Source organism: Musca autumnalis, unplaced genomic scaffold (genome assembly GCF_047663935.1).
Source record: "Musca autumnalis isolate F117 unplaced genomic scaffold, ASM4766393v1 scaffold_2, whole genome shotgun sequence".
Classification (NCBI taxonomy): domain Eukaryota; kingdom Metazoa; phylum Arthropoda; class Insecta; order Diptera; family Muscidae; genus Musca; species Musca autumnalis.
The window spans coordinates 208764288-208791848 of record NW_027411755.1 but is presented as its reverse complement, the minus strand read 5'-3'; the positions used below and the strand labels follow the sequence as shown (position 1 = coordinate 208791848).

The window sequence follows — 27561 nt, the reverse complement described above, 5'->3', positions numbered from 1 at the left end:
ACTCCCCATTCAGCTTTGTTCTCTAGCTCATGTCAAAAATCGTCTTATCCCTACTTCTTGTATTGAATTTTTTTGCCAAGGAACGTAAAAAGAAAATGTATTTAAATAATGAAAATAATTGCAAAAGGAACTGATAATGTTCTCAAATAGTAGCGTGTTGCAATGAAGACAGTGGAATAATTAATAAAATAACGTAACATTGGGGTAGTTATTAAAGTCTCGAATATTGTGCTGTTTGTATTGAGTTGTCGAAAGAGGAAAAAATCTATACGAAGAAGAAGAGTGAGGGAAAAATCAAAACAATACAATAGCTTCCAATTAATCATACAAAATATACAAAATACATATTGCTAAACAATGGAACCCAATGATGAAGTCGTGGAACGCCAAAAATTGGTCGATGTCGAAACTGAAGAAGATGTTACAAACAGCGCCCCCAAATCAGCTCCAACTCCTGCCTCTCCAATGGCCGTGCCCAAAATTAATGTAAGTTCTGTATGTGTCTCCCCAATGTGATTGAACTTTGTCTTATCGGCAAACGCATTGCATTGCTCATTTCCTCCTATGATTTAATACTGTTGTTTTTCTTCTATTTGTTTTTGTTTCAGATTAAGAGTATATCTAGTGGTGAAACAACTCGTAGCCGTAATTCCGCCTCATGTTCTATTGAACGTTCTGATAAAGTCGGACAAACATCTGCCAAAGTAACATACATCAATGAAAGACGTCCCCGACCGCATTTGCATGGTACCAACGATGAAAGATTTGAATTCAAATCAAGACCACGTAAACTATTAAAAGGTAAGTTTGGGAACGAACAAGTAATATTGTAGGCGTGTCGTTTAAATCTTTTGATAAATGTTTCATTGAAAGTCGCTGAGGGCGTGTCTGGTGTTCATAAAAAAATCATGATAAATAATTCACATGTTACAAATTGGCGTTCATTGGAAAAAGACCTGTTCATCTGCATTTCCATTTGATTTCGATAATTATTTTTCATTTATTCAATTCCACTTTTGTCTTTTGTGTTTTCATTTTTTCTACTATTGTTATCAGTAATTATTTTTATGTTTAGTTTTTTCTTATGAAATGAACTACTTACAAATAACACAGTTTTGTGGTTTAGCATTTTAAATGAAGGGTAATCCGTTTCTTTGATATAGTTTTGCAAATACGCATTTTAAATACTTCTTCCACTTCTTCACATACATATATTGACAATAATTCTTTGTTTTAAAGATTTGCAAGAATACATGAACACATTTTAAAGTTAGAATTGCTTCGTAGTAAAGCATTATTAGAAACAGATTTAAAAAGATGGCACTTTTTCTTTTTCTTCACCTCTTCTATAAAACTTGCAACAAATTTATTTGCATTTGGCGGAAAAAACTACCCTAAATCTAGAGTCTCTTTAAGACGGATCCGGACTTCGGCCAGAATTTAAGACCATCATATCCATTACCATTATCATAACTTTACCATAAAACTTAAACTCAAACTACATAGACACTTAAATTGAATTTAAGCCTTTCTCCTAAACTTTATACATCTCCGGGGCAAACGTTATGTAGCATTAGAATACAAAATAAAGAAGGCTATCTTAAAAAGGGAACATCAATCGTAATGTGCCGCTAACGAAAAGATAAGCCTTCTACTACTACTAGCTTGGTGATGAAGATTTGAGAGACACATTTATTGTCATCTATTACGACTTCATTTCGGTTTGTTGTAAAATATTCTTTTTCGTCTTTTCGTCTATTAAGACTACCTTCTGGTAGAGTTGTTTAGTACCGGAACTACCAACATCCTCAAAAAAAAACAAGATTTAGTTATGTATCATCTCCGAATATCAGAACTATAAAAAAGCGTGAAAACACAAAAAATGGTAAATAGAATGATTAATTTAATTATATCGGGAAGTATTTAGAAGGAAAGAAAAACGAATAATGTATCGGTGCCGGAACTATTAGGAACAATTTGGAAATAGATTTGTCCAACTCTAACTTCTGGCCGTCGATAAAAATTACTTAAAAAAATACTGTCTATACTTATACAGGTAGTATAGAGTATGCCGCAAGTCCATCGGAGCAAAATTGGCTGAGATATGACCATTGTAAGGGAACAATTTATTGTGATTTGTATGTAGCATATAAACTTTAAACGCGTGTTTCTCGAAATAGCATTTTTGAAGTCGGTGCTATTCGTAAAGTTTGGTGAGCGAGACAGATTTTTATTAATTATTTTGTCCCATTTTTTTGACAAAGATCTCAATTTTTTTCGTTAAAATCGGAGATCACAAATTTTTAAAATCGATTTTTTAAAATTCTGTTTCGCTTAAAGACAACATTATTAGGTTCTTAAAACGCCCACAAAAGTTCACGAAGACCGGCCCATCCGTTTTCGGGCTATCGTTGCCACCGCAAAAATCTTTTACAAAAAAAGGATTTCGCAGGTAGCCAATTACCACAAGACTATGCAATATTTTTCAACAACAAAAAGTCCAAAAGTAGTATAAGGCCATGCTTATTAGAGTGCTCTTAAAAAATCTATGTCGGATTTTTTATGCGGCACCCTCCTTAAATGTTTAGTTTTGTTAAAAATTAAGATAACCAAAGTTTGAGCTCAATCGGAATATGTTAACACGTGCCACTGGAGCCGATTATCAAAATTTTTTGTAGGATTACTTGTTTAGCCACTACGAAGAACTGGTAAACTGTTTTCATCGAATGGACAATAAATGTGGTCTGTAGAGCGATTTCTTTAAAATTGTATGGGGCCAAAGGCATATTTGTATGGGACCGAAGGCAAATTTTCCCAAAATCACTCTACAGACCACATTTATTGTCCAATCGATGAAAACAGTTTAGCCGATTTTAGACTCTTGCAGTAAAATGACAGGACTGTAGGGTCAATGGAGGAGAAGAAGGAGAGAGATCCAATCACATATGCACCAAATAGTCTATGTCTTTTGACCATCAGTCTAGGACATCTACACAGAAGGTGCTCGATTGTCTCCATATCCTCCTCATCATCCCACTTACAAGTCATAGATCTTATTCGGCAATGTCCAGTTATGACCCCTGTAACGATTCTGATTTTTGACTTGCATAGTGAGAAACGGACGCAGTTCTATGCCCCGAGATTGCCGGCCAGATTGACTTAGATACCTTGCAACCAGGTACGTCTTGCCAAATTCTAACGGTTCTCTCTGCGTAGAACTGGCTGAGTTTGCCGAGGAAGTCCTCGCTGGCTTTACACAGTTCTCCACCCTTAGGTCCGAGGATTGGGAGCCACGTCTTGCCAATTCATCAGCTATCTCATTACCCTCAACATCACAGTGTCCTGGTACCCAACAAAAATTAATGTCCAAATTGCTTGCTTTAAGAAAAGACCTACAGTTTTGAACAATCCTAGATTTGATGGTGTAAGATCTAAGCGCCTTTAATGCAGCTTGGCTGTCCACGTACATGGTCGCTATCATACCTGCGTTGTGCGTCATTTCCTCTAGTAGCTATAAGGCTTTTAAAACAGCAAAAACCTCTGCCTGAAAGACACTGCAGTTGTCGCTAAGTTTATATGAGCGCCTAATATTCAACACCAGCTCCCGTGCCATCCTCCATTTTTGAACCATCGGTAAAAATGGGTAGACGATTGGGAAGTGGTCTGTCCTGCTCCCAATCACTTCTGTCAGGGATAAACACATTAACTTTGTGAAAGTCCAGGAATGGTGAAACATAATCAGTATCACCCCTCTGTCACTTAGTCCAATCTGACTGTTTATCCGCTTCAGAATAATAGCATGTCCAAGCTCTGACCAACGTCACTGATTTATCTCCTTAAGCTCCAAGGCACTCCAGGATGATTGGTACTGTGTCAGAATATCCCGAGTTTGGAAATTCAAAACAGCATTCAGGGCTGCCTGAGGGGTGCTTTTTGCTGCCCCCGTGATGAGAACTGATGCAGCCCGTTGCACTGAAGATAACCTAGACAAGTTGGCGTTAATTTCCAGGGCTTGCCACCAGACGAGACATCCATAAGTCAGAATGGGGCAGACCACTGTCCTATACAGCCAGTGTATTACATGTGGCCTTAGGCCCCAGCTCTTACCTATGGAGTTCTTGCAAGAATAAAGTGCAATTAGGCCCCTCTTAGTGCGCTCCTCCGTGTTCCTTTTCCATTTTAGCCGATGGTTGAGGATCACTCCCAGGTATTTCGCCTCAGTAGAGAGGGTCAATTGCACCCCATCTAGCGTGGGTGGTGTGAATTCATTAATTTTCCTCTTCTTGGTGAATAGTACCAACTCTGTCTTTGCCCGGTTCACACCAAGACCATTGTTATGAGCCCAGCGTGAGAGTTTTACCAGAGCACCTTGCATAAGTTCAGACAGTGTGGATAAGTATTTCCCACTGATTAGGATTACTACATCGTCTGCGTATGCAACTACCCGAGTTCCTAGCCTTTCAAATTCCTTAAGTATCCTAGTCTTTCAAATTCCTTATACCTTCCCGTTGTTTGTAAATATTCCTTGCTTACTTTTTAGTCACCAATAAAGACTCACATCTGGCCATTTTGAACATTTGCTTCTGATAGTCCGATTATCTTTAAAGAATTCATTCTGGTCATCTATAGAGGCTGCATTTCTGTCTGTTATGAAGATTTATTTCTGGTCGTCTATAGAGGCCTTTCAGGTAGATCTGGCAATCTATCGATAGTCCGACCACGTTGTTGTTGTACCCAGGCAAATATAATTGTTCGTGTATTATTTCTCAGTTACCAGGTTCTGGTTCCTCTGTATCCAGACATAAAAATTCCATAATCAGGAATCAGTGGGGTTAGCTGGGCAGCTAAATATTGCACAATTAATTATAGTCCGACAATCGTTTAGACCGCTGCTGTTAAGCATATTTTATATCAGACCCAAAGCAATTATTTTTTCAATAATTCGCTACAGATAACCCAAAACAACAGGTTTGGTTGGCCGAAATTATAGTTGGACTATCTATAATAATTTGCCAGCTCTACTTTCAGATCGTATATGAAAACTCCCTTCTGTAGTGGCATTCTGTAACTCATTTTTTGAGTTGCCGACAAATATCGGTAAAATTAAAATGCTTATAATTTCGGTAATTAACGAAATTTGTCGGTAAGTTCACAACCAAAATAAAGCTGTTGCTAAATCCTACCGACAGCAACAGTGCTGTCAACTTTTATTGATACTTTTCATTCATAATTTTAATGTTACCGATTTTTGTCGGTAACTCAAAAAATGGGTTACAGAATTCTATTCTCATCTAACCGTTTTAGTCTTTAGAAATTCTCCATTCTGATCGCCTATAATGTTCGTTTATAATGACACCATCTTTTTCCATACATGTACCACCGAAAATTTTCATGTTCAGCTTAGGGATTCAACCGGAGACCTTCTGAGTGCAAGGTGGACGTGCTTACCACTGTAACACGGTGGCTCCCCAATCCCTCCTAGCCATCTCCATCTCCTTCTGACCTCCTATAAACACTCCCTTCTGACCGTCTATAAAGACTCCCTTCTGTTGGGGAATTCTGTAACTCATATTTTGCGTTACCGACAAATATCGGTAAAATCAAAACGCAAAATTATGAATGGAAAGCATCGATAAAAGTTGACAACACTGTTGATATCGGTAGGACTTATCGACAACTTTATTTTGGTTGTTAACTTTTTCGTTAATTACCAAAATTATAAGCATTTTAATGTTACCGATTTTTGTCGGTAATTAAAACATGAGTTCTGTTCGTGTATAAAGCCACGCTTCTGGCCCATAGTCTCCTCAAATCTATAAACACATCCTTCCGATCGTCTAGGAAATCTTTCATCTAGTTGTCTATAAATACTCCCTTATAGTCGCCTACAAATCTTCTTTCTGACCGTTTTAAAGACTATATTGAGTGCTTCTAGTCTTTATAATGTCATCTGCAAAGATCTCCTTCAGGTGAAAAGAATGCCTCCTTGTATTTTATAATAACTCCCGTCTATAAATATTCCTATTTGGTCCTATATAAAGATTCCCATCTAGTGGTCTTCGAATTCTCCCTTCTAGGTGTCTATTAATATTCCCTTCTGACTGTCTACAAAGACATCCTTCTGGTCGTCAATAATGACTCCCCATCGTCGTTTATAAAAACTCCTTCTTAGTCTAAAAATACCCCGTATTTGACGAATATTAAGATTTCGTTTCTTAAAAACTCCCTACTTGTCTTCTGATCGTCACTTCTGTTCTTCTGGAATTCACTAGAATGTCTGCATATATGGGCTTCTCTCTGTTTTTTTTAGAGTTGTGGCAATTGAACTAGATGGAACTATCTAGTTCACTACGTCGTTCCAATCGTCCACATCGTTTGTATGAAAAATAATGCGTATACGTAATTTCACACAGTTTGCCATTTTTCATACGTTTTGGAACTAGGACAGTGAACTACACCTTTTTCAGATGTAATTCGAATTATTTTAATTGTAATTCGAGAATTCTATTTGTAATTCGTAACATTTTAGTTGTAATTCGAGAATTCCATTTGTAATTCGAATTACTCCATTTGTAATTCGAATTATTCCATTTGTAATTCGAATTAATCCATTTGAAATTTGAATTATTCCATTTGAAATTTGAATTATTCCATATATAATTCGAATTATTCCATTTGGAATACGAATTATTCCATTTGAAATTCGTATTATTCCATTTGTAATTCGAATTATTCCATTTGTAATTCGAATGATTTCCTTTGTAATTTCAAATAAAATAATTCGAATTACAAATGGAATAATTCGAATTACATATGAAATAATTTGAATTACAAATGGAATAATTCGAATTACAAATGGAATAATTCGAATTTCAAATGGAATAATTCGAATTACAAATGGAATGATTCGAATTACAAATAGAATGTTACGAATTACAAATAGAATTCTCGAATTACAAATGAAATGTTACGAATTACATCTGAAAAAGGTGTAGATTACGTATTGTTTTTTTACGTTTTTGGTCGTATGTAAAAGGTAGCTGACACAAGTTAACAAAAGTTCATATTATTACATCTTGCTTTAGGACATTAATGTTAAATGATCTGAAGCCTTGAAATTCAACAGTTGAAATAAAGAAACATGCAAATGCCAAAATAAAACCATTCCTGCTGTCTCTTCCTTAATGACTCATTGTTCCCCCTATTTTCAACGTTTTTACTGATACAGATGTATTTTTAATACCTTTACATTTCTTCTTAACTTTTTCGCGTCCTTGACTTTTGTGTTCCTTTTGTGTATGGTTGTAATATTAATCTGTTCATTTAAATCCCCAAGGAATAATTTATAAAGGATTTCTTCTTTCACAACAATTCTCTGTTCTTAGTTATAAGAAAGTACACATACAGATAAACCTACAGATATTCAATTTACATGCAAACGAGCGTGATATGATAATTACTGTGGCAATCCAAATCTCTGTAACTACTCACATAAGTCATACAAAAGCCTCCGATTTATAACCCGGTGGACAATGACATCATTTGTTGTTACTAACATGAATGCCTAACACACTCTAATTCAAGCACAACAGATTTTATTGCATTTATTACAAAAGAAGAAAAAATCACTATAATTTTGTTTCTTATATTTTTTTCTGCACGCATTAGTTATTTTTTATTGCAATTATCTCAGCCAGTCATGGCGCCTGTGCATAACATTTAATTGCCGAAAAAGAGCCAAACAAAACTTGTTGATTCTGCCCCGTTTCATGCAAAACATAATTATTGGCATTTTTATTGTTTGTTAGCCTGTTAAAGTCACGAATCGTTAAGGCAATCCTGAATGCAAGCATTACAAATTTATACGCCTCCCTTTCGTGGTTGAAATAACCACCCCATCGTAAAGTATAATAAAATAATATCCTCATGTTTTCTTCTTATGGGATGGTATTGTTTTAAATATACAGCCAGATTGTTTTGCGGCAATGTGAAGTATCATCAACATATTACAGTGTGGGAGAAAAGTACGGAATTCAAATTATTTCTAAGGAGAAAAAGGAGTATTTTTGATGAAAACAATTCCTTATTTTAAGTATACACGTAGTGTATTCATTGGAGTATGGACTAAATCTGCCAGTGGTGTGGTAGTATACATGTTGAAGAAAATGTAAACGCTTTGAATTTTGATTTTTTATACAGGAATTTGGCGTGGGCTTAGGTATCAATATGGTTATTGACAAGTTTTATTGTGACACATAGATGCCTTTCTCCGTTCTGGCTGTAGTCGCTGGCTTTCATGGCTGTATAATATTGAAAGGATTACCTGAAGCCATGTTGAAATGTTGTATCAGACACAAAGACAGAACAGAATATTTTTAAGATTGAATCGATAATTTTACACTTTGCACCATATTATGCAGGGTGTATTAAGTTTGATATTTCGAAATACTTGCTTAAGAACCAACAAAGTGCATATATTCTTGATCAGAATCTAATTCTACGTAGATTTAAATAAACAAGTCCATCTTTGAAGACTTCTTTATGATCCTCTATAAAGACTCCCATATATAAAAATAATTGTTCCACAAATATCCCAGGAGGGAGAGGGGAGAGTTCCCTCATATCAATGAGTGCACCCCGATTCATATTAGCTCAACTGTTTAACGCCGAGTCCGAACGGCATGTCTAAGACACCACTTGTAGAGAAGTTGTACAAGGCTGAAATACTCAGAAAATGTCGCCAACATTACTGAGGTGTATTTTGCCACCGTTGAAAAATGTTTGATGTTGACTGGCCGGGGAATCGAACCCACGACCTTTAGCGTGCAAGGCGGGTGTGCATACCATTGCACCACGGTGGCATCCAAAGACTCCTATATGGTGGTCTGTAAAAACTCCCTTCTCGCCTTCTGATTGCCTTCAAATAACCCCATCTGATTTGAACTCAAGTTTTCTACCCTATCCTTTATAAAGTCTCTCATCTGGCCGTCAAAACCACACATCTGGTACTTTTTAAAAATTTCACCTTTTGGTCGGGTATGCAAACTTCCATTTGGTTGTCTATAAATATTCGCCTCTATTCGTCTATTATGACTCATTTCTGATCGTTTATAAAGACCCCTTTCGACCCTATCGACTCTTCTATAAAGTGTTCTTTCTGTTAATCTGTAGAACAATTCTAGGTCGATATAAACACAGCGGTTCGACCGAGGAAATCACTCGAACCATCACTTTAGTCATAAAGGCATTAAAGGATTAACCCGGCGGAATCTTTGTGGCCTCGCTGGAAGATGTTCCATACGAAAAAGTTTAACAAATAAATTGATTTTCAGCGATGATACAATCTTCATTTCCCGATTACCTCGGGCCTAAAACAACGAAATCATTATCATATTTGAAAAAGGAACACCACCATATAAGGATTATAACGAGTGGTTTTGCCTAGGGCTGAGATAAGCTCAGTATGTGCCAGGGTCGACAATTTCAATACACTGGAATTTGCGATACGAAGGTGTGAGGAATATGGATAGAATATGAATATGATAATCGAGTAGTTGATGTTGGCTCTATGACAATCGTGTTATTGTAGTCGGCTCTATGGTAATCGTGTTGCTATAATCGGCTCGATGCTAATCGGGTTGTTGATGTGATGTCGGCTTGATGGTAATCTGGTTGCTATGATTGGTATGACGACAGTCGTATTGTTGCTGTCGGCTCGAGGGGGTTGATATAATCGGCTCAATGTCAATAGACTTTGGTTTGGTTTGGTTTTAGGACGCGCAGCTACCGTTGTTGGCAGCTACTTCACTCGGAGACCATGAGGTCCATTGTGATCATCCTTAAAGAAACTGTGTGTTGTGGTTGGACTATATGTGATGATGATAGATGCTGGACTATTGCGGATTTGTTTGTGAAGTTGAGTGTGTAGGTGATGCTGTGATGATGGATGTAAGTTTATAGGTTGTTGCTGAGGTTGTGATGATGGATGTAAGTTTATAATCAAGTTGTTGTGTGTGGTGACTGGTCTATACTGCAGTGATGTGCGGTGGTTGGTCTATTATAGAGATGTTTATGTTTTGTTGTTGAGGTTGTGATGATGATAGACGATAGGTGACGGTTTATAATAAAGATGAAACGGTGATTGGTATGTCGCAGATTTGTTGATGTAGAGTGGTTTTGGTGTGGTGGATGTGATGAGTAAGGGTATGTGATGATGATGGATGCTGATTTATAAGATGGGTGTTGAAAGTGGTGACTGGTCTTTTCTGAAGTAATATACGGTGGTTGGGCTATTGCAGGTTTTGTTGATGTAGAGTGCTTTGGTGTGATGGATGCGATGAGTAATGGATATGGGTGTGCGGCTGCTGTGGTTGTGGCAAAGATTTTGATGTAGTGGATGTGATGCGGATGTGGGTGTGATGCCGCTGAGGGTGTTGTTCAGAGTTGAGCCGATTTCTATCCCCGCTGTGTGAAGGAGAAAGAAAAACAGAGATTAATTAGTTTTGTTTGCCAAGCCATGTGAGATTTTTGGCAAATTGGTACATGTAGATGGGTTCTATGTCGGAGAAGAAAGTCAGAGTATTTTTTTTTTTTTTTTTATTTTATTTTAAATTTATTCATTTCAAAGCCAAGCCAAATGGCCATATATGGCTAGTATACTACAATCAATACATAGTTTGAAAAGATTAAATAACGTATAATAATATGGATAAAAATATTAAATTGAATAAAAAATACATTTTTAGACTCCAACAATTTAAATACAAATATTTATCTCATATCTACCGAAGAATCGATGTCTCCTCGTGAGTAACGAGGGGCACCTACATAGTAGATGTTCGACCGTCTCTGTTTCTTCTGGATCTTGACATAGCCTACAGTAGTATACACTACTGTTGTCCCATCTAGCAGTTAGGGACCTGACCATGTTATGACCGGTAATGAGACCTACACTGGTCTTTATCCCTAACTTATTTAGTGAAAAAAGAGAGTTGGTTCTTTGTTGAGAATAGCTGGGCCAGATTGCCTTGGATACCTTACAGCCAATTTCCATTTGCCATCTTTGCCCCGCCTTCTCAAGGAAGTAACCGCGAAGTTTTCGGATGTAGTAGCACTTTGGTGGTCTGATAGATGACTCAACTGGTAAGTCAGTCGACTGAGAGCCACCCCGTGCTAGTTCATCCGCCTCTTCGTTTCCCTTTATATCACTGTGTCCTGGAACCCAGCAAAGACCAACGAAGTCGCGTACTTCAAGCAGAGCGTTTTTGCAGTCGAGGATAGCTTTTCAGTTTATGGTCCATGACTTGAGAGCCTTAAGGACCGCTTGACTATCGACAAAAATAGTCACCGGTCCTTTAAGGGTACTCCCAAGTTCTTTGACCGTCTCCATCTCTTGAAGGATTGCTTAATTTGTGGGGTTTCTTTGAACCGTCTGTGTAGATGGCCAGACCGCCAAGAGGAGGGCAACCACTAGACCAGGCATCCCTGCTTGGGATTGTGACGTTGATTTGGTTGAAGTTAAGTACAGTGGGTATATAATCACTGATGTGATTGGATCCACTAAACTCAAGTAAATCGGTGAAGGGAGGGGAAAATAGCGGGAAATCGGGAATTTTGCGCTTCTTCGTGTAGAGTACGAGCTCAGTCTTTGTTGGATTCACACCAAGTCCATTGGTGCGAGCCCAGCGAGACAGCTGCACTAAAGCACGCAGCATAAGGTCTGATATGGTCGGCAAGAATTTGTAGCTTATGAGGATAACAACATTGTCAGCATAGGCTACCACCTTCGTCCTTAGTTGTTTGAATTTCAAAATAATTTCGTTTATTACAAGGAGCCAGAGGAGGGGTGATAAAACTCCTCCTTGAGGCGTACCCCTGCAAACCTTTTTCCTTACGGAACTCTCTCCTAGATGGGAGTTGATGATTCTGCTCTTCAGCATTTCATCAACCCACCTAACAAGGTGAGCGTTAGTGAGCGAATTATGAATGGATTCCAGCTTCACATTGTTGAAGGCTCCCTCTATATCGAGGAAGGCTGCAAGTGTGAAGCTGTCTATCGCCCATTTTATTCTTGGGATGCTAGTTAAGCTGTCAATCAGTTGCTCGTCCTGTGCCGTGCAGCCCTGATTGTGATTCGTTTACTGCGAGTCACTCTCTGGGTCTGTACAGCCTGGAAAATGCACTTCTGACATCAGATTTAGAGTCTCTAGACCAGAGTTAGTCCACGTGCCGTTTTCTCGTTTGATGCTACCCATGGGTGTGGGATCCTTGGATAGAATCTTACGAAACCTGGCAGCTTCGTTAACCCCTTCTATGGACTCAGCGAAGCAAGCCCAAGATCATGTTGTTCGCTCGGTTGTTATCGTATGTGTATCTCGGCTCTGAAGCATTCGGATGCTCGGTGGCGATCGGATTTTTTGCTTTGCTATGAAGTATTCGGGTGCTGTAAGAATAGAGCTCGGTAAAAAGGAGCTGGCTATGAGCGTCGAGCTGGCTAAGAAGTTGGAGCGTGCTAAGTGCAGAGAGCTTACTAAAACGTGCAGCTTGCCAAAGCTGGGATCGTGTAGACATAGGCAGTTTGCTGAGAGTTTGCTCAGGATTGAAGACATCATGGACTAGTAACAGATATTCGTACTTTGCCGGCGGTATTCGACAAGTTCGGTAATGACAGAGTATAGGAATATAACTTCACCGATATGAAACATCACATTACAGGATACATATCCTCAAGTTTCCTCATATGGTTGTACGATCTTTAGTAACTCTTCCGGATCCTCCGCCGGGTCCTTATATATCATCCCACAAACATCCTCGAAGGGAGTGCACCCCGATTCACATTGGGGGTTATAAAATTCCACTAGAGTTTTTCCCTTCAGCCGTTTCAACTTAAAAGATAAAGTGAGAAAACTCATCGGGAACATATGGAACATATAAACAGTATGGGACATTCTATTTATAGGCGAGTCCAAACGGTTTGTCTTAAGACATCACTTGTAGAGAAGTTCTACATGGCTTAAATTCCCAGGAAATATCGCCAGTATTACGCTGATGTGTATTTTGCCAACCTTGAAAATGTGATGTTTTCTGGGCCAGGAATCGAACATGGTAACCGGTGTGCAACGTTGTTGTTTTAACAGTTTTTTATTATTATGTTTGTATTTTCGTTCTCCTGTTCAATCTGGCCCTGTTCTATCTCCAGTTCCAGGAACGTGGCTACTTCGATAGGATGTAACCACAGATCCACTGGAGTCAGATGAGTAGGCTTGGCGGGGCAGTTGAATACGTGCTTAGTATTGTGCGGGCCCATGCCGCTTACTGGGCCGATGTCCTGCACGGTGCGATCGATTCCCGCCCAATAGGAATTTAGGCGACTTCAATATCCCGAGCGTAATTGAGCCAAAACTACTCTGGTTTGTCGTGGCAGCTGATGCTCTTCAGCTGCGATAGATGGGGTATGTACTCCGATGACTGCATTCACATAATAATTGCTTATGGTCTTAGCAACTGTGTCCGTGTGAATGCTGTTCAAACCTGCCTGTTGATCTAGAGGTTCTCTCCTATATTGTTGGACCGCCGTCTCTAGAGCATGAATATCCTTCTTGATATGCCTGGGTGTATCGGTGGCCAGCAGATGGTAATTGGGGTGGCTCTCACGGTAACACCCGAGCAAGTACTGCAACGATAGCATCTCATTATGTTGTCGTACTGGAAGAATCTTTGCCTCCTCATGTAGATGGTCCACTGTAGATTTGAGGAGGCACCCTGTTGCTGTTCTCAGGGCGGCGTTCTGACAAATTTGAATCTTATCCCACTGCGTGTCACATAAATTCGGGGACCAAACTGGCGCCGCATAGCTTACCACAGACCGACCTATCGCTTTATACGTGGTCAACGAGGTTTATTTATCTGCACCCCAAGTGCTGCCGGCTAGGGACTTGGGGACCTTATTCCTACATTTCAGTTTATCGCAGATAGCTGTGGCATGCGCGGACGACGTGAAAGTGGTGTCGAATGTGACCCCTAGAATTTTGGGGCAGTGTGTGGTCGGAATTCTGCTACCATCGACCCTGATATTCAAGGTGGGTGGGCTTAGCATTGCACAGCGGTGGCAAACGAAAACAACAACCTTACTGACTGCAACAGCCCCTCCAAGCTACACTCTTTTGTTGTTCTTTCCATGAGTCTTTTCCATCCACTACCGCCTTCTTGGAGACCGTCGATCGTAATGTCCACTTGGCGTCGATGTCTTCATAAGTTTGTGCAAATCACTCTCTCTCCTACAACAATTTACGAAATGCGGCTCGGATTTTAATGTAAGGTATATTGTAGGGCCTAAATTACCTATAATTGACCATATATGAATATTGTAGAGTTGGGTAATCTTGTTCCTAGACCCTTGTACTACACCATTTCCACATGTAATTCGAATAATTTCAGTTGTAATTCGAAACATTTCACTTGTAATTTGAGAATTCCAATTGAAATTCGAATTAATTCATTTGTAATTTGAGAATTCCATTTGAAATTCGAATTATTTCATTTGTAATTTGAGAATTCCATTTGAAATTCGAATTATTTCATTTGTAATTTGAATTTTTTCATTTGTTATTCGAATTTTTCCATTTGTAATTTGAATTTTTCCATTTGTAATTTGTAATTTGAATTTTTTAATTTGAAATTCCAAATTAAAAACTTCGATTTTCAAATAGAAAAAATTAAATTACAAATGGAATAATTCGAATTACAAATGAAATAATTTGAATTACAAATGAAAAAATTCAAATTACAAATGAAATAATTCGAATTTCAAATAGAATTCTCAAATTACAAATGAAATAATTCGAAATTCAATTGGAATTCTCAAATTACAAGTGAAATGTTTCGAAATTCAAATGAAATAATCAAATTACAACTGAAATTCTTCGAATTACATGTGAAAATGGTGTAGTTCCAAAACGTATGAGTAACATCATGTAACGTGTGATGTTAAGTATACGCAGTTCGTTCAAAGAAAAAATGTGTGCCACTGGAACTGCGAAGTGAACGAGATAGTTTTCCATATAGTTCCTTTGGCACAACTCTAGAATATTGAAGCAATATCAAAATCTGACCCGATTTTCATAAATTTTTGTAGGATTCGTTTTTTAGCCATAACAATGAACTGATAAACTTTTTTCACGATTGGAAAATAATTGTCGATTTTCTGAAAACTCGCCTTTGGCCTCCATACAAAGTACTATGAAAATAAAGATCGGTCAGGGGGCACAGGTTCTTGTTAACCGGTCATCATGATGCACTGGTAAAGTTTTTTTTTTCTGATAAGGCTGAGAGGAAGAAATATTATTGGAGAAACCGGCCCTTAATGTCCATGCTTTCTTTCAGCCGTGCTTTTAAATTGGCAATTTGGCATTCCAATCATTCTATAAAAGTTTGCACTATTTTAGGTGCTTTTAAAATGTATATTTTTACCATATTACCAGATATAAGTTTGACTTATGTTAGAGAGCCGAACTTACTGTCTTTCTTACTTATTGACATTGCAATTACCCCATAATTCTTCAAATCGGAAGTGTGTTTTTCCAAATACCAACTTTTGCTTACAAATTTAAATTAGTTCAATTATGTTCGCCACTGTAGTTATGCGCAAACGTTACACGAAGGGTCATAAAAAATCATTCTTCTGTAATACCAAAGCCATAAACAAGTAGTCAGTTATTATTTTGGCGCCATACAGTTCAAACGTGCTACATTACTTCCAAAAACCACGGGACTAATATTTAACTTTAATCATATTTTAGTTATGTTCTATTGAATTGTTTTGTATTTTATATACCATATTATTTTTGTTTTTAATATTAATTAATTAAATTGAGTTTGTTTAATTTGGTTTTTAACATTTTTCTGTTTTTATTTTTTTTTTATTTACATATTTTTCTTTTGTGTTATTCCGTTACATTTTCAAAACCCATCCCGCAACAAACATTTTGTCATAAAAACAAAATTTTTGAAAATCTCATCATCGTTGACATCGACGATGTCGTCGTCGTCAACAAAAACCATGACGGTATCGACAACGTCGCAATGCTCTGTTCTTAAAACTTCGTTGACTGCTGTTTCTGCTGCTGATGGTGGTATTGTTATACCCCGATCTGTTGCTATATTTACCATGGACACACATGAAACATTTGATGGTAATCACCATCATTATCATCACCGCAATGAACCAACTCTCCCTACAGATTGTGATTCAAATAGCCTAAATGATATAACCCAGTTGAGTAGTAGTGACACGCCAAGCGATGAAAGTACAACTAACATAGATGGTGATGATATCTACAATAATACGCATAATTTTAGCCTGACGAACAACAAAACAAAAATCAACCACAACAACAATAACATATGTACGACTAATTTAAGTCAACCATTTACGGCGGCGACAACAATTGCCTCAGCTGTTGCATCTGTGCCGATTACTTTAAATAATATTCACCATCATCATCATAGTAACGATGATATTCATCAGGCAATTAATAGTAACATCATCATCCATAAGAATGGCAACAACAGCAACAGTACAACACCCAACAGCAGTACTGCCTTTCAGCAACAGAGCGTTATTGCGAATACAACAACACCGTCACGACGTAAACCGAGCGTTGGCACCAGCACTGGCATTAGCGTCAGTGCCGGCTATCCCGGTCTCATGTCATCGGTGAACACCAGCAACAGTCTCAGTGATAAATTTGATCAACGTCCGATTAAACATCATTCTTTTGTCTCAGAAGTACCAGATGTTAAGCATATGGAGCGTGCCCTATTAGGACTATTGGATGATTTCCATACGGGGAAACTGAAAGCGTTTGGTGAGTACAATATTATGTGTTTATTTTATAGATTATGTTATTTTATAGATTTATCGTTGTAATTCAACGACCCATAGCAGTCTTGTCTTGTTTTGCAAACACTTTCGTTGGGGTTATGTGAGGTTGCTAAGGAAAAATTTCTCAATCAGATTTTTTCTTTGGCTACTCTTATATTTCGAGCGGACGATTAATGTTTGGGTATAAAAAATAAGGTATTGAAAAATAACTTCGGTGGAGAATATCCACAAACAAGAAACAAGGGAAATGATGAGATCTTATGGGGAAGATCGAAACTATAGTCTTCCCTGCCTTATTGTTTGGACTTAAAAAAATCTCACGGTGGGACAAAGAAAGTTTTTTCTTATATCAAATAGTGCAGACCGATTATAACTCATATCCTTGTCCCTAGGAAATGTAGTCATATTACGCTGAGAGCCACACGAACGCCGAATTTCATTCATCATAGACCAAATATGACTTTTGGGGCCCTGAACTTCCAGGCTACGAGTGTTCATGAAACAAATTTTTAACTCTACATGACGCTGAGCCAACCCCAGAAAGTGAATTTCATTATTGGAATAATATCTTTGTTGCGTCGATGTATGAAGTTAAGGGTCAAGACCGGGTACCCAATCCGGGTTAGACCCGGTTCTACAGAACCTAATTGAAATGGTTAAAGTGTAAGCTATACGAGTAATTTCGAATAAATTTAGTAGTCGGCCCTAATGGGAGTTTTATAAAATACCCAGGTTCAAAAATCGGTTTTTTAAAATGTCTTCTGAATCGGTGAAAATAATCCCCATCGTATGACCAATTGTTGGGTAGGTATTTTCATAAGTTTTTTTTTGTAGTAATCGGATCAGTATAATCGGGTCAATCAAATAACGGGGTAACCGTCTCTGTTCCCCCAGAAAATTATACATTCCCTTAATAAGTGCAAAAATACTAAAAAGTTGAAAGCTTTTACCAAACTAGAGTTAAGCCATGTTGTATACCACGAATTTAAGAGGTCAGTAAACCTGTTCTTATCTGCACTTCTGTGCGGGCAGTTATGAAAGAGTAACCACACATATTGGAAAATTTCGGTACCCATATCCCAAGATCCAAGAAGTTGTCTTAAACTGAATTTAAATGCAAAAGTGTTGAAATTTTGTGGAGGAGGGCAAAGTACATCCTGGACCTTGATCTAAATTTGGCAGCCACTCATTTCGTATTTGTTTACCCTCAGCCGATAGGCTAGATAGGTCCAACATTTGGTCTTCGTCATATTTTATCCAAACTTAGTTTCATGGGCAATACCGGACAACGAATTTCGGTACTTCTCCCCAATATTTAAAAAACGTCACTAAAATACTAGGACGATATCACTTGAATGGGGCAACCAATTTGGTCCAAACTTTGGGTCTCCTAATATTTTATCAAAGTTTAGTTTAACTTCTAAAATGGTCCATATCGGTCCTCCCTAAGGGTACCTGCCCTACAAAAGTTCAACATTTGTGTCTTAGTGCAGTTAATTCCTAATCCACATTTTTGTCGGCAAGTTCAAATGTCCAAAAAGGGTCACAAAATTCTGAAGAGACCTTAAATACATTCGATCTGTCCGGAGGTGAAAGTTTCGCTTCATATTGGCAGAGGGTATATATCTGTCGGTAAAGCCGACTGACACTTCATTACTTGTTTGGTCAGCTTTTGATTTTTAGAGCTTTCGGGATGTATGGACAGAAAGCATGGACTTGACCGCGAAAAAATATATATCATTGTAATCAGGACCACAAGGACTATCTTCGGTAAAAATTCCAAAAACGTTTCTTATATAAATTCCAAAGCCTTTAAACTGACTAATAGGCTAGCAACACATATCTTACGAGGCCAACAAAGTTTCTTTGTCAGCACCCCAAGTGCTGCCGGCCAGCGGTTTTTGTTCCTTCTTCTGATCTTATCGCAAATAGCTGTGGCTTGGGCGGACGACTTAAACATGTTGTCAAACGTAACACCAACAAGTAAAAAAGTGTCAGTCGGCTTTGCCGACAGATATATATCCTCAGCCAATGTGAAGCGAAATGTATTTAAGGTCTCTTCAGAATTTTGTGGCCCTTTTTGGACATTTGAACTTGCCGACAAAAATGTGGATTAGGAACTAACTGCACTAATACACAAATGTTAAACTTTTGTAGAGCAGGTACCCTTAGGAAGGACCGATATGGGCCATTTTAGAAGTTAAACTAAATTTTGATAAAATATTAGGAAATCCAAAGCTTGGAACAAATTGGTTGCCCCATTCAACTGATATCGTCCTAGGATTTTAGTGGCATTTTTTAAAGATTGGGGAGAAGTACCGAAAGTTGGGGACCGGTATTGCCCATTAAACTAAGTTTGGATATAATATGACGAAGAGCAAATGTTGGACCAAATCGGTTGAACAGTTCGAGAGTCATCGGGCTCTCCGACCGCCACATATGGTGACATAGGTTTTTTTTACAACTTTCGGGCTGTTTTCCCAAGAAATAAGGACTTGCCCCTGAAAAAAACTTTTACCGTCGTAATGGAGGTAGCGAATGCAAATCGCTTCAACAAAAATCAAAGTGATTCGAGAGCAGGTCTTAAAGTAAACTTATCCGAAATTTTGTGTGAGAGGTACCAGAAGGAGTAGACAAATATAGTCCATATTCGAACCTGATCTATATCTAGTAGATATATTAGGATGTGCAAAGTATAGATTACATCGGTCACTCCCTTCAAGAGTTATCGTGCGCAACATTTTTCCGAACATTTTTAAAGTTTTTTGGGGGAGGTACCTGAAGGAGTGGACCGATATAGCCCATCTTCGAATTTAAACTAGGTTTTGATAAAATATTACGAAGACCAAATTTTGGACCGAATCGACAGATCCGTTCGAGAGTTATCTTGCGCTCCAACCACCTCACACGGTGTCATAGGGGCTTTTTGCAACTTTCCGGCCATTTTCTTAGGAAGTATGGACTTGCCCCTTATGAAACTTGTACCGTCGTATGGGGGAAAGTGAATACAAGTTGTTGCAACAAAAATCAAAGCGGTTCGAAAGCAGGTCCTAAACTCAACTTCGGATAATTTTGTGTGGGAGGTACCCGAAGGAGTGGGCCGATTGAGTCCATATTGGAACCTTATCTAAGTCTGGTAGAAATTTCACGATGTGCAAAGTATGGACGAAATCGGTTACTCCCTTTAAGAGTTATTATGCCCACAAATTTTCCGAAAATTTTGGAACTTTTGTGGGGAGGATATAGCTCATCTTCGAACTTAAACTAAGTTTGGACAAAATATTACGAAAGCCAAAATTTGAACTGAATCGGTCATCCGTTCGAGAGTTATCGTGCGCACCAGCCAGCCAGACAGACAGACGGACGGACATTGCTAAATCAACTCTAAAACCATATTTCGATGAGGCACATTTTGCCCGTATGAAAGTGTATATACTCTTTCTAGCCTAAAGACTGAGGGTATAAAAAATCTTGAGGTAGTTGGATTCAGGGCACTATCGACCTCATTTCAGCCACCCATGTGGTGAACAGTTTGGAGCGCTCTTTTTAAATAAATCGCGATTCAAGTTGACATTTTTAGGGGGTTTTCGATTTTGCTTGGAAAACGCACGTCCTATCGAAATGATTTTTTTTTTTTGTTTTTTGATTTTTCTCATCTATGAACATTGTAGTTTCAGAATCCGCAAAAACTTCCCAGGTGTAAGTACCCAGCAAAATGTTCGATGCCAAAGATGACATTCAATCATGGGTGCAAGTGATCTAGCATGTCATCTTTTTAGCATATTCATCGATGAATTTTATATGAGCGTCGACCCCAAAAGATGACGTTCTTTTCTGGATCCAAAGCATGTCATTTTAACCAATGCGTTGACATGTCATTTCCACCAATGCTTTGGCATGTCATTTCCACCAATGATTTGACATGTCATTTTCACCAATGCTTTGACACGCCATTTTCACCCATGCTTTGACATGCCATTTTAACCAATGCTTTGGCATGTCATTTTCACCAACCCCTTGGCATGAAATTTTCATGTATTGTTTGGAAAATGGAAATGCTGTATTGAAATATGGTTTTCATGAAAAACAAAACTCTTTATTAATTCAAACGAATTCATGAAATAACTATAAATAATTTATCAGTTTAGTTTTTCAAAAGTTTACATCCAAAATTGCAATGTAATCACCACCGCTCCAACGCAAAAGATTACTTCCTCCGTTCTCCGCAACTGATATTCTTTCATCTTACAAAAGGTTTTTTCAATTATCTTCCCATCACCAGTTCAGATTTCAACATGGACTCCAAATGCACTCCTTTAAGTATATTTATTTCTTAAATTACTTTTATTTTATAATTTTGTTATTTTATAACAACATTTTGGTAATTTATACTCTTTTGTTTAGTGACGGAAATATGTAGGGATCTACAACCCGGCTTGCTTTAGGGATCTCTAAGAACAAAATGTAACGAACGGGGAGGAGAGACTTTTTATGGAAAATACCATTTATGCTTAATTAATTTATTTGTAATTGTTTCTTTCCAAAAGTAGTTTCTTTTTATACCCTATACCACAATGTGGAAAAGGGTATTATAAGTTTGTTTTGGTAAAAATTCATGTAACACCGCGAAATATTCGTCGGAGACCCCCAATGTGGTATACCAATCTTCATATCTCGACGAGATAAAGCGATTTTGAGATGTGTGTCTGTCCGTCCGTCCGTCCGTCCGTCCGTCCGTCTGTCCATTATAAATTGTAAACACGCTCCAGGCCGCAATTATGGACCGATCGTCACGAAATTTTGTATGGAGGTCGGGTTCAGATCAGAATAGATCCCTATTCTTATTGGTGATGATCGAGAAATATTTAGCGGGTGAAATGGACCAAAAACACAATTTTTATCCGATTTTGTAGAGGCTCTGTATGTCGCAATTATAGTCCGATCGCCTCGAAATTTTAAATAATGTAAGATTATATGACAAAGAAGAAGCTTGCAATTTGAGATGGTGATCGGATGATGTTTAGAGGGTTAAATGGACCACAACTTTTGTGTGAAAATTGTGAAAATTTTTAATATACCGGTAATATCTTTATTCCTGGACCACGCATTCCGCCCACATAAATAATATTTGGAAGGACAACTCTTGCCCTTTCAATTAATGCCAATTATGTTGATTTATGTGGTCAGATAGCAGAGTTACAGCCTAATATATCGAGTGTTTTGCTTGTAATGTAATCAAAAGCATACTAGAGGTCGCAATTATAGATCAATAGTCACGAAATTTTGCACGAGGTAGGGGTTTAGGTCGAAGAAGATGCCTACAATTTTTGATGATGATCTGATATTATTTAGCGGGTGCAATGGACCATTACTTTTGTATGCTAAATAAAAACATTTTATTTTTGGTCCATATTTGAATCCCTGGAGGCCATATACCGGCAAAGTCGCCTATATATGAAAAATTAACTACCGATCTTTCCTCTAATGAAAATTGCAATAATATGTGTGCTTGGTAACAGACCTACTACCTAAGTTATAATGAGTTTTGTGAAGAGAACCACATCTTCCTCCCATGCTACAAATTTTCTCCATCATGACAGACAAATTCCCAGTTCTTACAAATTGCGTGGAACCCTATCATATTACCTGTCCAATTGTTCAAAATTTATAGATGTAGCAGAAATTGCTAAACAACGCCAATTTTCAAATTTAAGAATATTTCTTAAAATGTACAGTATATAGTTGTTCCACAAACATCGCAGTAGGGACAAGGGAGCCTTCTCTCATATCAATGAGAGCACTCCGATTAATATCAGCTCAATGATATGTAGACAGCGGAATTTTATGCAACACCTATTTTTGTAAAATTAGCATATTTTTGGCTTTTAATTAAATTCCAATCGAAATATAGCACATATGCAAAAATATGCGAAATGTATAAATTATGCATATGCAAATATTATTTTTGCATATGGAAAATTCCTGTATTTCACATATTTTCGTATGCTACATATATTTCAATAATATCTTCTAAAATGTTTATGTGTACATTTTTCTGTTTGAAATTCACTTCAGACAAGTCAATAAAATAGAGAAATCTGTAACCAGAGCCACAATCTTCAAAATGTCGAAAATGGGGAGCTTTCGTTGTATGGGAGCTATATGAACGCCTAGACCTATACCGACAAATTTCATATGGAAAGTTTAATACCCCCAATGAAGACTTAATACCAAATTTTAGACAATTCGGAGGGATATTGAGACCATAACCTTCAAAGTACAGAAAATCGGTAGGTTCTGGTTATGGGAGCTATATGAAGACGTGGACATATAACGACAAATTTCAGGTGGAAAGTTTTTTTACCTTCAACGAAGACTGAATACAAAATGTCAGCCACTTCAGTTTGATATTGAGGCCACAACCTTCAAAATACCGGGTATCGGGAGGTACGGTTCTATGGGAGCTATATGAAGACCTGGACCTATAACGATAAATTTCAGGTCGAAAATTGTGATGAACGAATACCTAATACAAACTTTCAGCCAATTCGATGGTATATTTAGGGCACAAAGTCTTGCATATGGTTTAGCAAATATGTCAAAATATGCAAAAAATTAGGTCCAGACTAAATGTCCGTTCTAAAATTACTTATTGGTGCCACCATAGTACAATTGTTTGCACACCCACCTTGCACGCTGAAGGTCGGGCGTTCGATTCCCGGCCAGCAAACATCAAATTTCCAACGTTGGCAAAATACCCCACAGTAAAGTTGGCGACATTTTCTGAGTATTTCAACCATGTAGAACTTCTCTACAGGTGGTGTTTTAAGACATGCTTTTCGGACTCGGCGATAAACAGTAGGCCCCATACTATTGCTGTAATATGAATCGTGGTGCACGCCCTGTCCCTTCTGTGATGTTTGTGGAACAATTATTATATTGTTATTTAAACTTAATGTGATAAGGTTGCAGACTCCAAAAATTTATTTCTTACAATAAGCTTATTTGTCCAAAAGAAACTTTGATTTGCTGAAAGCTAACTCGCAGGGTAGTGGTATAGGGTATCCCATGGTCGGCTCCGTCCGACTATAGACTTTTCTTACTTGTTTATTTTCAGATTCTTGTTCCTTTTCGTTTCGGACTTTTTTTCAAATTCCAAGAAGCGAGATTTGATTGATTTCATTCTATGTCAGATTTAGAACAGACAAGGGAACTTTTAAAATAGCAATGTGTGCAGTCCGATTCTATTTTTAGCTCGATGGTTGGGACTTCATACAATACCAATTGTTTAGAAATTTTAGTTGTTTGATATGCAGGAAATGTAAGACAACATCACGACGACAGTTCTAACAACTTTGGTCTGTTCCAGAAACTGCAAGAATCTACTTATTTTTACTACGATAACAATTTTTCCTTTATGTTATCGGAAAAAATAGTAAAAATTAGTAGATTTTTGCAGTACTGGAACATACCAAAATGAAAATAAACAGGTGTGTAAATAAAAACACAAACATCATCTCTATTGGATCGATGGAATGGGTACAAATGCTGATGAAAAGATCGGATCTTTCACGACTTCCTTTGCATTGGTTCAAATCCTAATGAAAAGATCGGATCTTCCACGACTTCCTTTGAACCAATGCAAAAGATGACATGAAATCACGTCATCGCAAAGAACCCCTTCCGTCAAATTTTGCTGGGTACCTTCCATTTAATGTTGCTTCAAGAGCACCGCGTCGACTGCCAATGTTGTAGGCATCTACTTCACACGAACCCTTTGTGTTTCTTCTGGAAAGAGAGAAGAGGAAATGGTTACAGGAGGGAGAAGTAAGAGAAAAATTCAATCCCATGGGCAACAAACAGCCAGAGCCAGTCAATGACACCGGCAGAGACGGTGCTCGATCTTTTCAGTGTCTTCCTCGTCTTCACTTGGTTTGCTAAGTGAGAGTAGGAATGGAATTCTTCGTCCTAAGATTACCGGCTCCGTTACCTTACATCTACATCTTTGCGGTTTTCTCAAATTATAACTTGTTGGGTTTGTCGAGGACGAAGCAGAGCGTTGCATTACGCAATCCTCAATCAATAGATCAAAACATTGAAATGCCCCTTCAGAACAGAGGATAGACTACCATCGTCTACCTTCTCAATTTCTTTGAAGAACACATAGGTCTTTATAATTCAATTTTTTCATTCGTGAGCAAATACTCGATCGAATCGAATACGGTAATTAGGCCCCTTATATATCGCTGTGCTTCAAAGCCTCTCTTATTGTCGTCCACGTCATTAGAGCTTATTATCTTTCTCAGACGACCTGTGATCCTCACTCATTCTGCCTTTAGGATCAGACTCATCAATGGCTGTCACTAGAAGGTTATCTGGCGCAAGGTTTAAATGGATCCCACGCTTTCTCTACCGACAGGTGCGAGAGATTTTTTACGAAGTGCAATGTTTCGGTAACTTCCATCGAGAGTTACCGTGTTAATCGGCCAGCCAGACAGACAGAAGGACGGACATATTGTCTGAAACAGATTTGGTTTAACATATTTGTTAACAAAGAGTATATACCCCCTGTAAGCCTAAGTGTATAACAACTAGTTCTCAAGAACATGTCAATTAGTGCAGCCCAATTCGCAATTCGACTCAATGAGATCATACAGTACAGGAAATATAGACTATGACTGACTTCCGAAACGTCAGTTGCTTTGTATTCGTGCATGAAACTAGGTGTTTTTACGGTACTGTAATTTCATAAAATTACTCTAGTATGGAACTCGATCTAAGAACGCCTAGTTTCATGCACGAATACAAAGCAACTGACGTTTCGGAAGTCAGCCTATTTATTGCACTACTATTCTAAGTAATGTACAGTAGAATCTCAAAAATTCGTAATCCAAGAGACCGGCCATTTTATACGAATTATCGAGATTTTCGATTTAGGGGGTTAAAATGCGAAGGAAATGGATTCAAGGTACAGACAGTTTGTTACGAATTATAGAAGATTACGAATTATCAAGGTACGAATTATCACGACTCTACTGTACTTTCAAATCCTGGGTCGATGAAAGACAAAAATAAAATATATCTTCCAATGGGTGACAAACCAGTACGATATACGCTAAGACGAACAACAATCGGCATAATTAGATTGTTGTTTAACTGTATTTCTGGAGCTGTTTTAATCCTGAAATGAACCTGTGATGATCGTTCCAATCGCGTCCAATCAAGAGAGATTTAAAAGAGCTATACTTCTATTGATCTACGATACCCTTTTCCCAGCATTAACCATAAGTTTTAAGTATATTTTATCCTCCTTAGGAGAATTGCTACGCTAATGGAGAAATGCTTGGGTGACACTTCCTTTCATATTATCTATTATCTATCTCACTTTATTTGCAATTATAATAAAAAATCAAAATATTTGTAAAATTAAATAACCTCGAAGTTGTGCGGTAAATGCAAACAACAACAACTTGCTCCAATATTATTACCTCTTTATCTTATCTTATCATTTGAGTGAAATTATTTAGCTTTTACCAAGATTCTACAAAAGAATAACAACAAAAAGCAAAACATTGATTATTTGCATTTCTTTTCTTTATTTTATTGACGCCCGCAACACGCATTCAGGTTCTGGTTGTACAATGGATCAGATGACCAAAATACGCGAACAACAAGAAAGCCTTGCCAAACTGCATTTTGAATTGGCCGCCTCAGAGGAAGATTCACTGGAGAATGGTAATGATTTCAATGCCGCCAAAGCTCAAGAGAATATGTTACAGCTGATGCAACGTTTGGAACAGCTTTCAATTTCCATTGAACAATTGCAGACCAGTCATACTGGACTCTGAGATTTACTGCAGGCAACGTGTGACAACGTGAGTCGTGCTGGTGGTGGTGGCGGCAGCAGTGGTGCTGGATCTAATAGAGTGTCGATGGTTAGAACGAGGATATCATCCACCACAAGTGATTTTGTAGCAAATAATGGACGGCCAATATCATTACCAACAACGTCATCCCCACAACCAGAAAATGTTGATGCACGTTTGCTTTTACTATTGTTGTGATTTCATTTTCTAAAAAAAAAACAAAAACATGAAAACGATAAACATATGTAAACTAATGGTTCTATATATTATTTGATAACCACAATTATAGAAATTTCTAAAAAAACAATGTTTAAAGAAGAAGCAACTCCCACATCCTATGTTTTATATTTTGCTCTCTTACCATCCATCCTTTATAATTTTGTAAATGTAATTTTTTTCGGTTTTGTTTCACTTTCTCCTTGTTATTTTGTACTGAAATGTAAATTTTATATTGTTTCATCATTTTTTGTTTGGTTTGTTTAATTAATTCTATTTGAAATTTTTAATTTTTCCCGTTTTTTTTTTGTAAATTTAAGTGATTTTTTATATACATACGTAAAAAATAATTAAGTAAAACAGTAAAGAAAATAATAAGTCACATTAAAAAAAAACAAACACCTTTTTATGGTAGTAGAAATTTTTGTAGAAGTTTTTTTTGTCGACAAAAAAATGGTAACACAAAAGTAACAAAAGTAGTAACAAAATCAATTGCTATTGATTTTAACAAATGATTACAAAAACAATATTACCAATAAAAAGAAAAAATATGTTTTAACTGAAAATTTCTTTGTGTTATTTTTTTAAAGATCTTAT

At 37.5% G+C, this 27561-nt stretch overlaps 1 protein-coding gene across 3 annotated transcripts; it reads left to right on the top strand.

Moving 5' to 3' along the window:
• Positions 1-27530, top strand: LOC141395183 (uncharacterized). Of its 3 annotated transcripts, none has more exons than XM_073970720.1 (4): positions 1-486; positions 609-801; positions 16785-16865; positions 26510-27530. In XM_073970720.1, the coding sequence occupies exons 1-4, from the start codon at positions 358-360 to the stop codon at positions 26728-26730; spliced, it is 624 nt and encodes a 207-aa protein (XP_073826821.1). In that variant the 5' UTR covers positions 1-357; the 3' UTR covers positions 26731-27530. The 3 variants fall into 3 exon arrangements, with proteins under 3 accessions (XP_073826821.1, XP_073826820.1, XP_073826819.1); XM_073970719.1 differs by having other exon boundaries at positions 16239-16865; XM_073970718.1 differs by having other exon boundaries at positions 1-495; positions 16239-16865.
• The last annotated feature ends 31 nt before the right edge of the window (positions 27531-27561 follow it).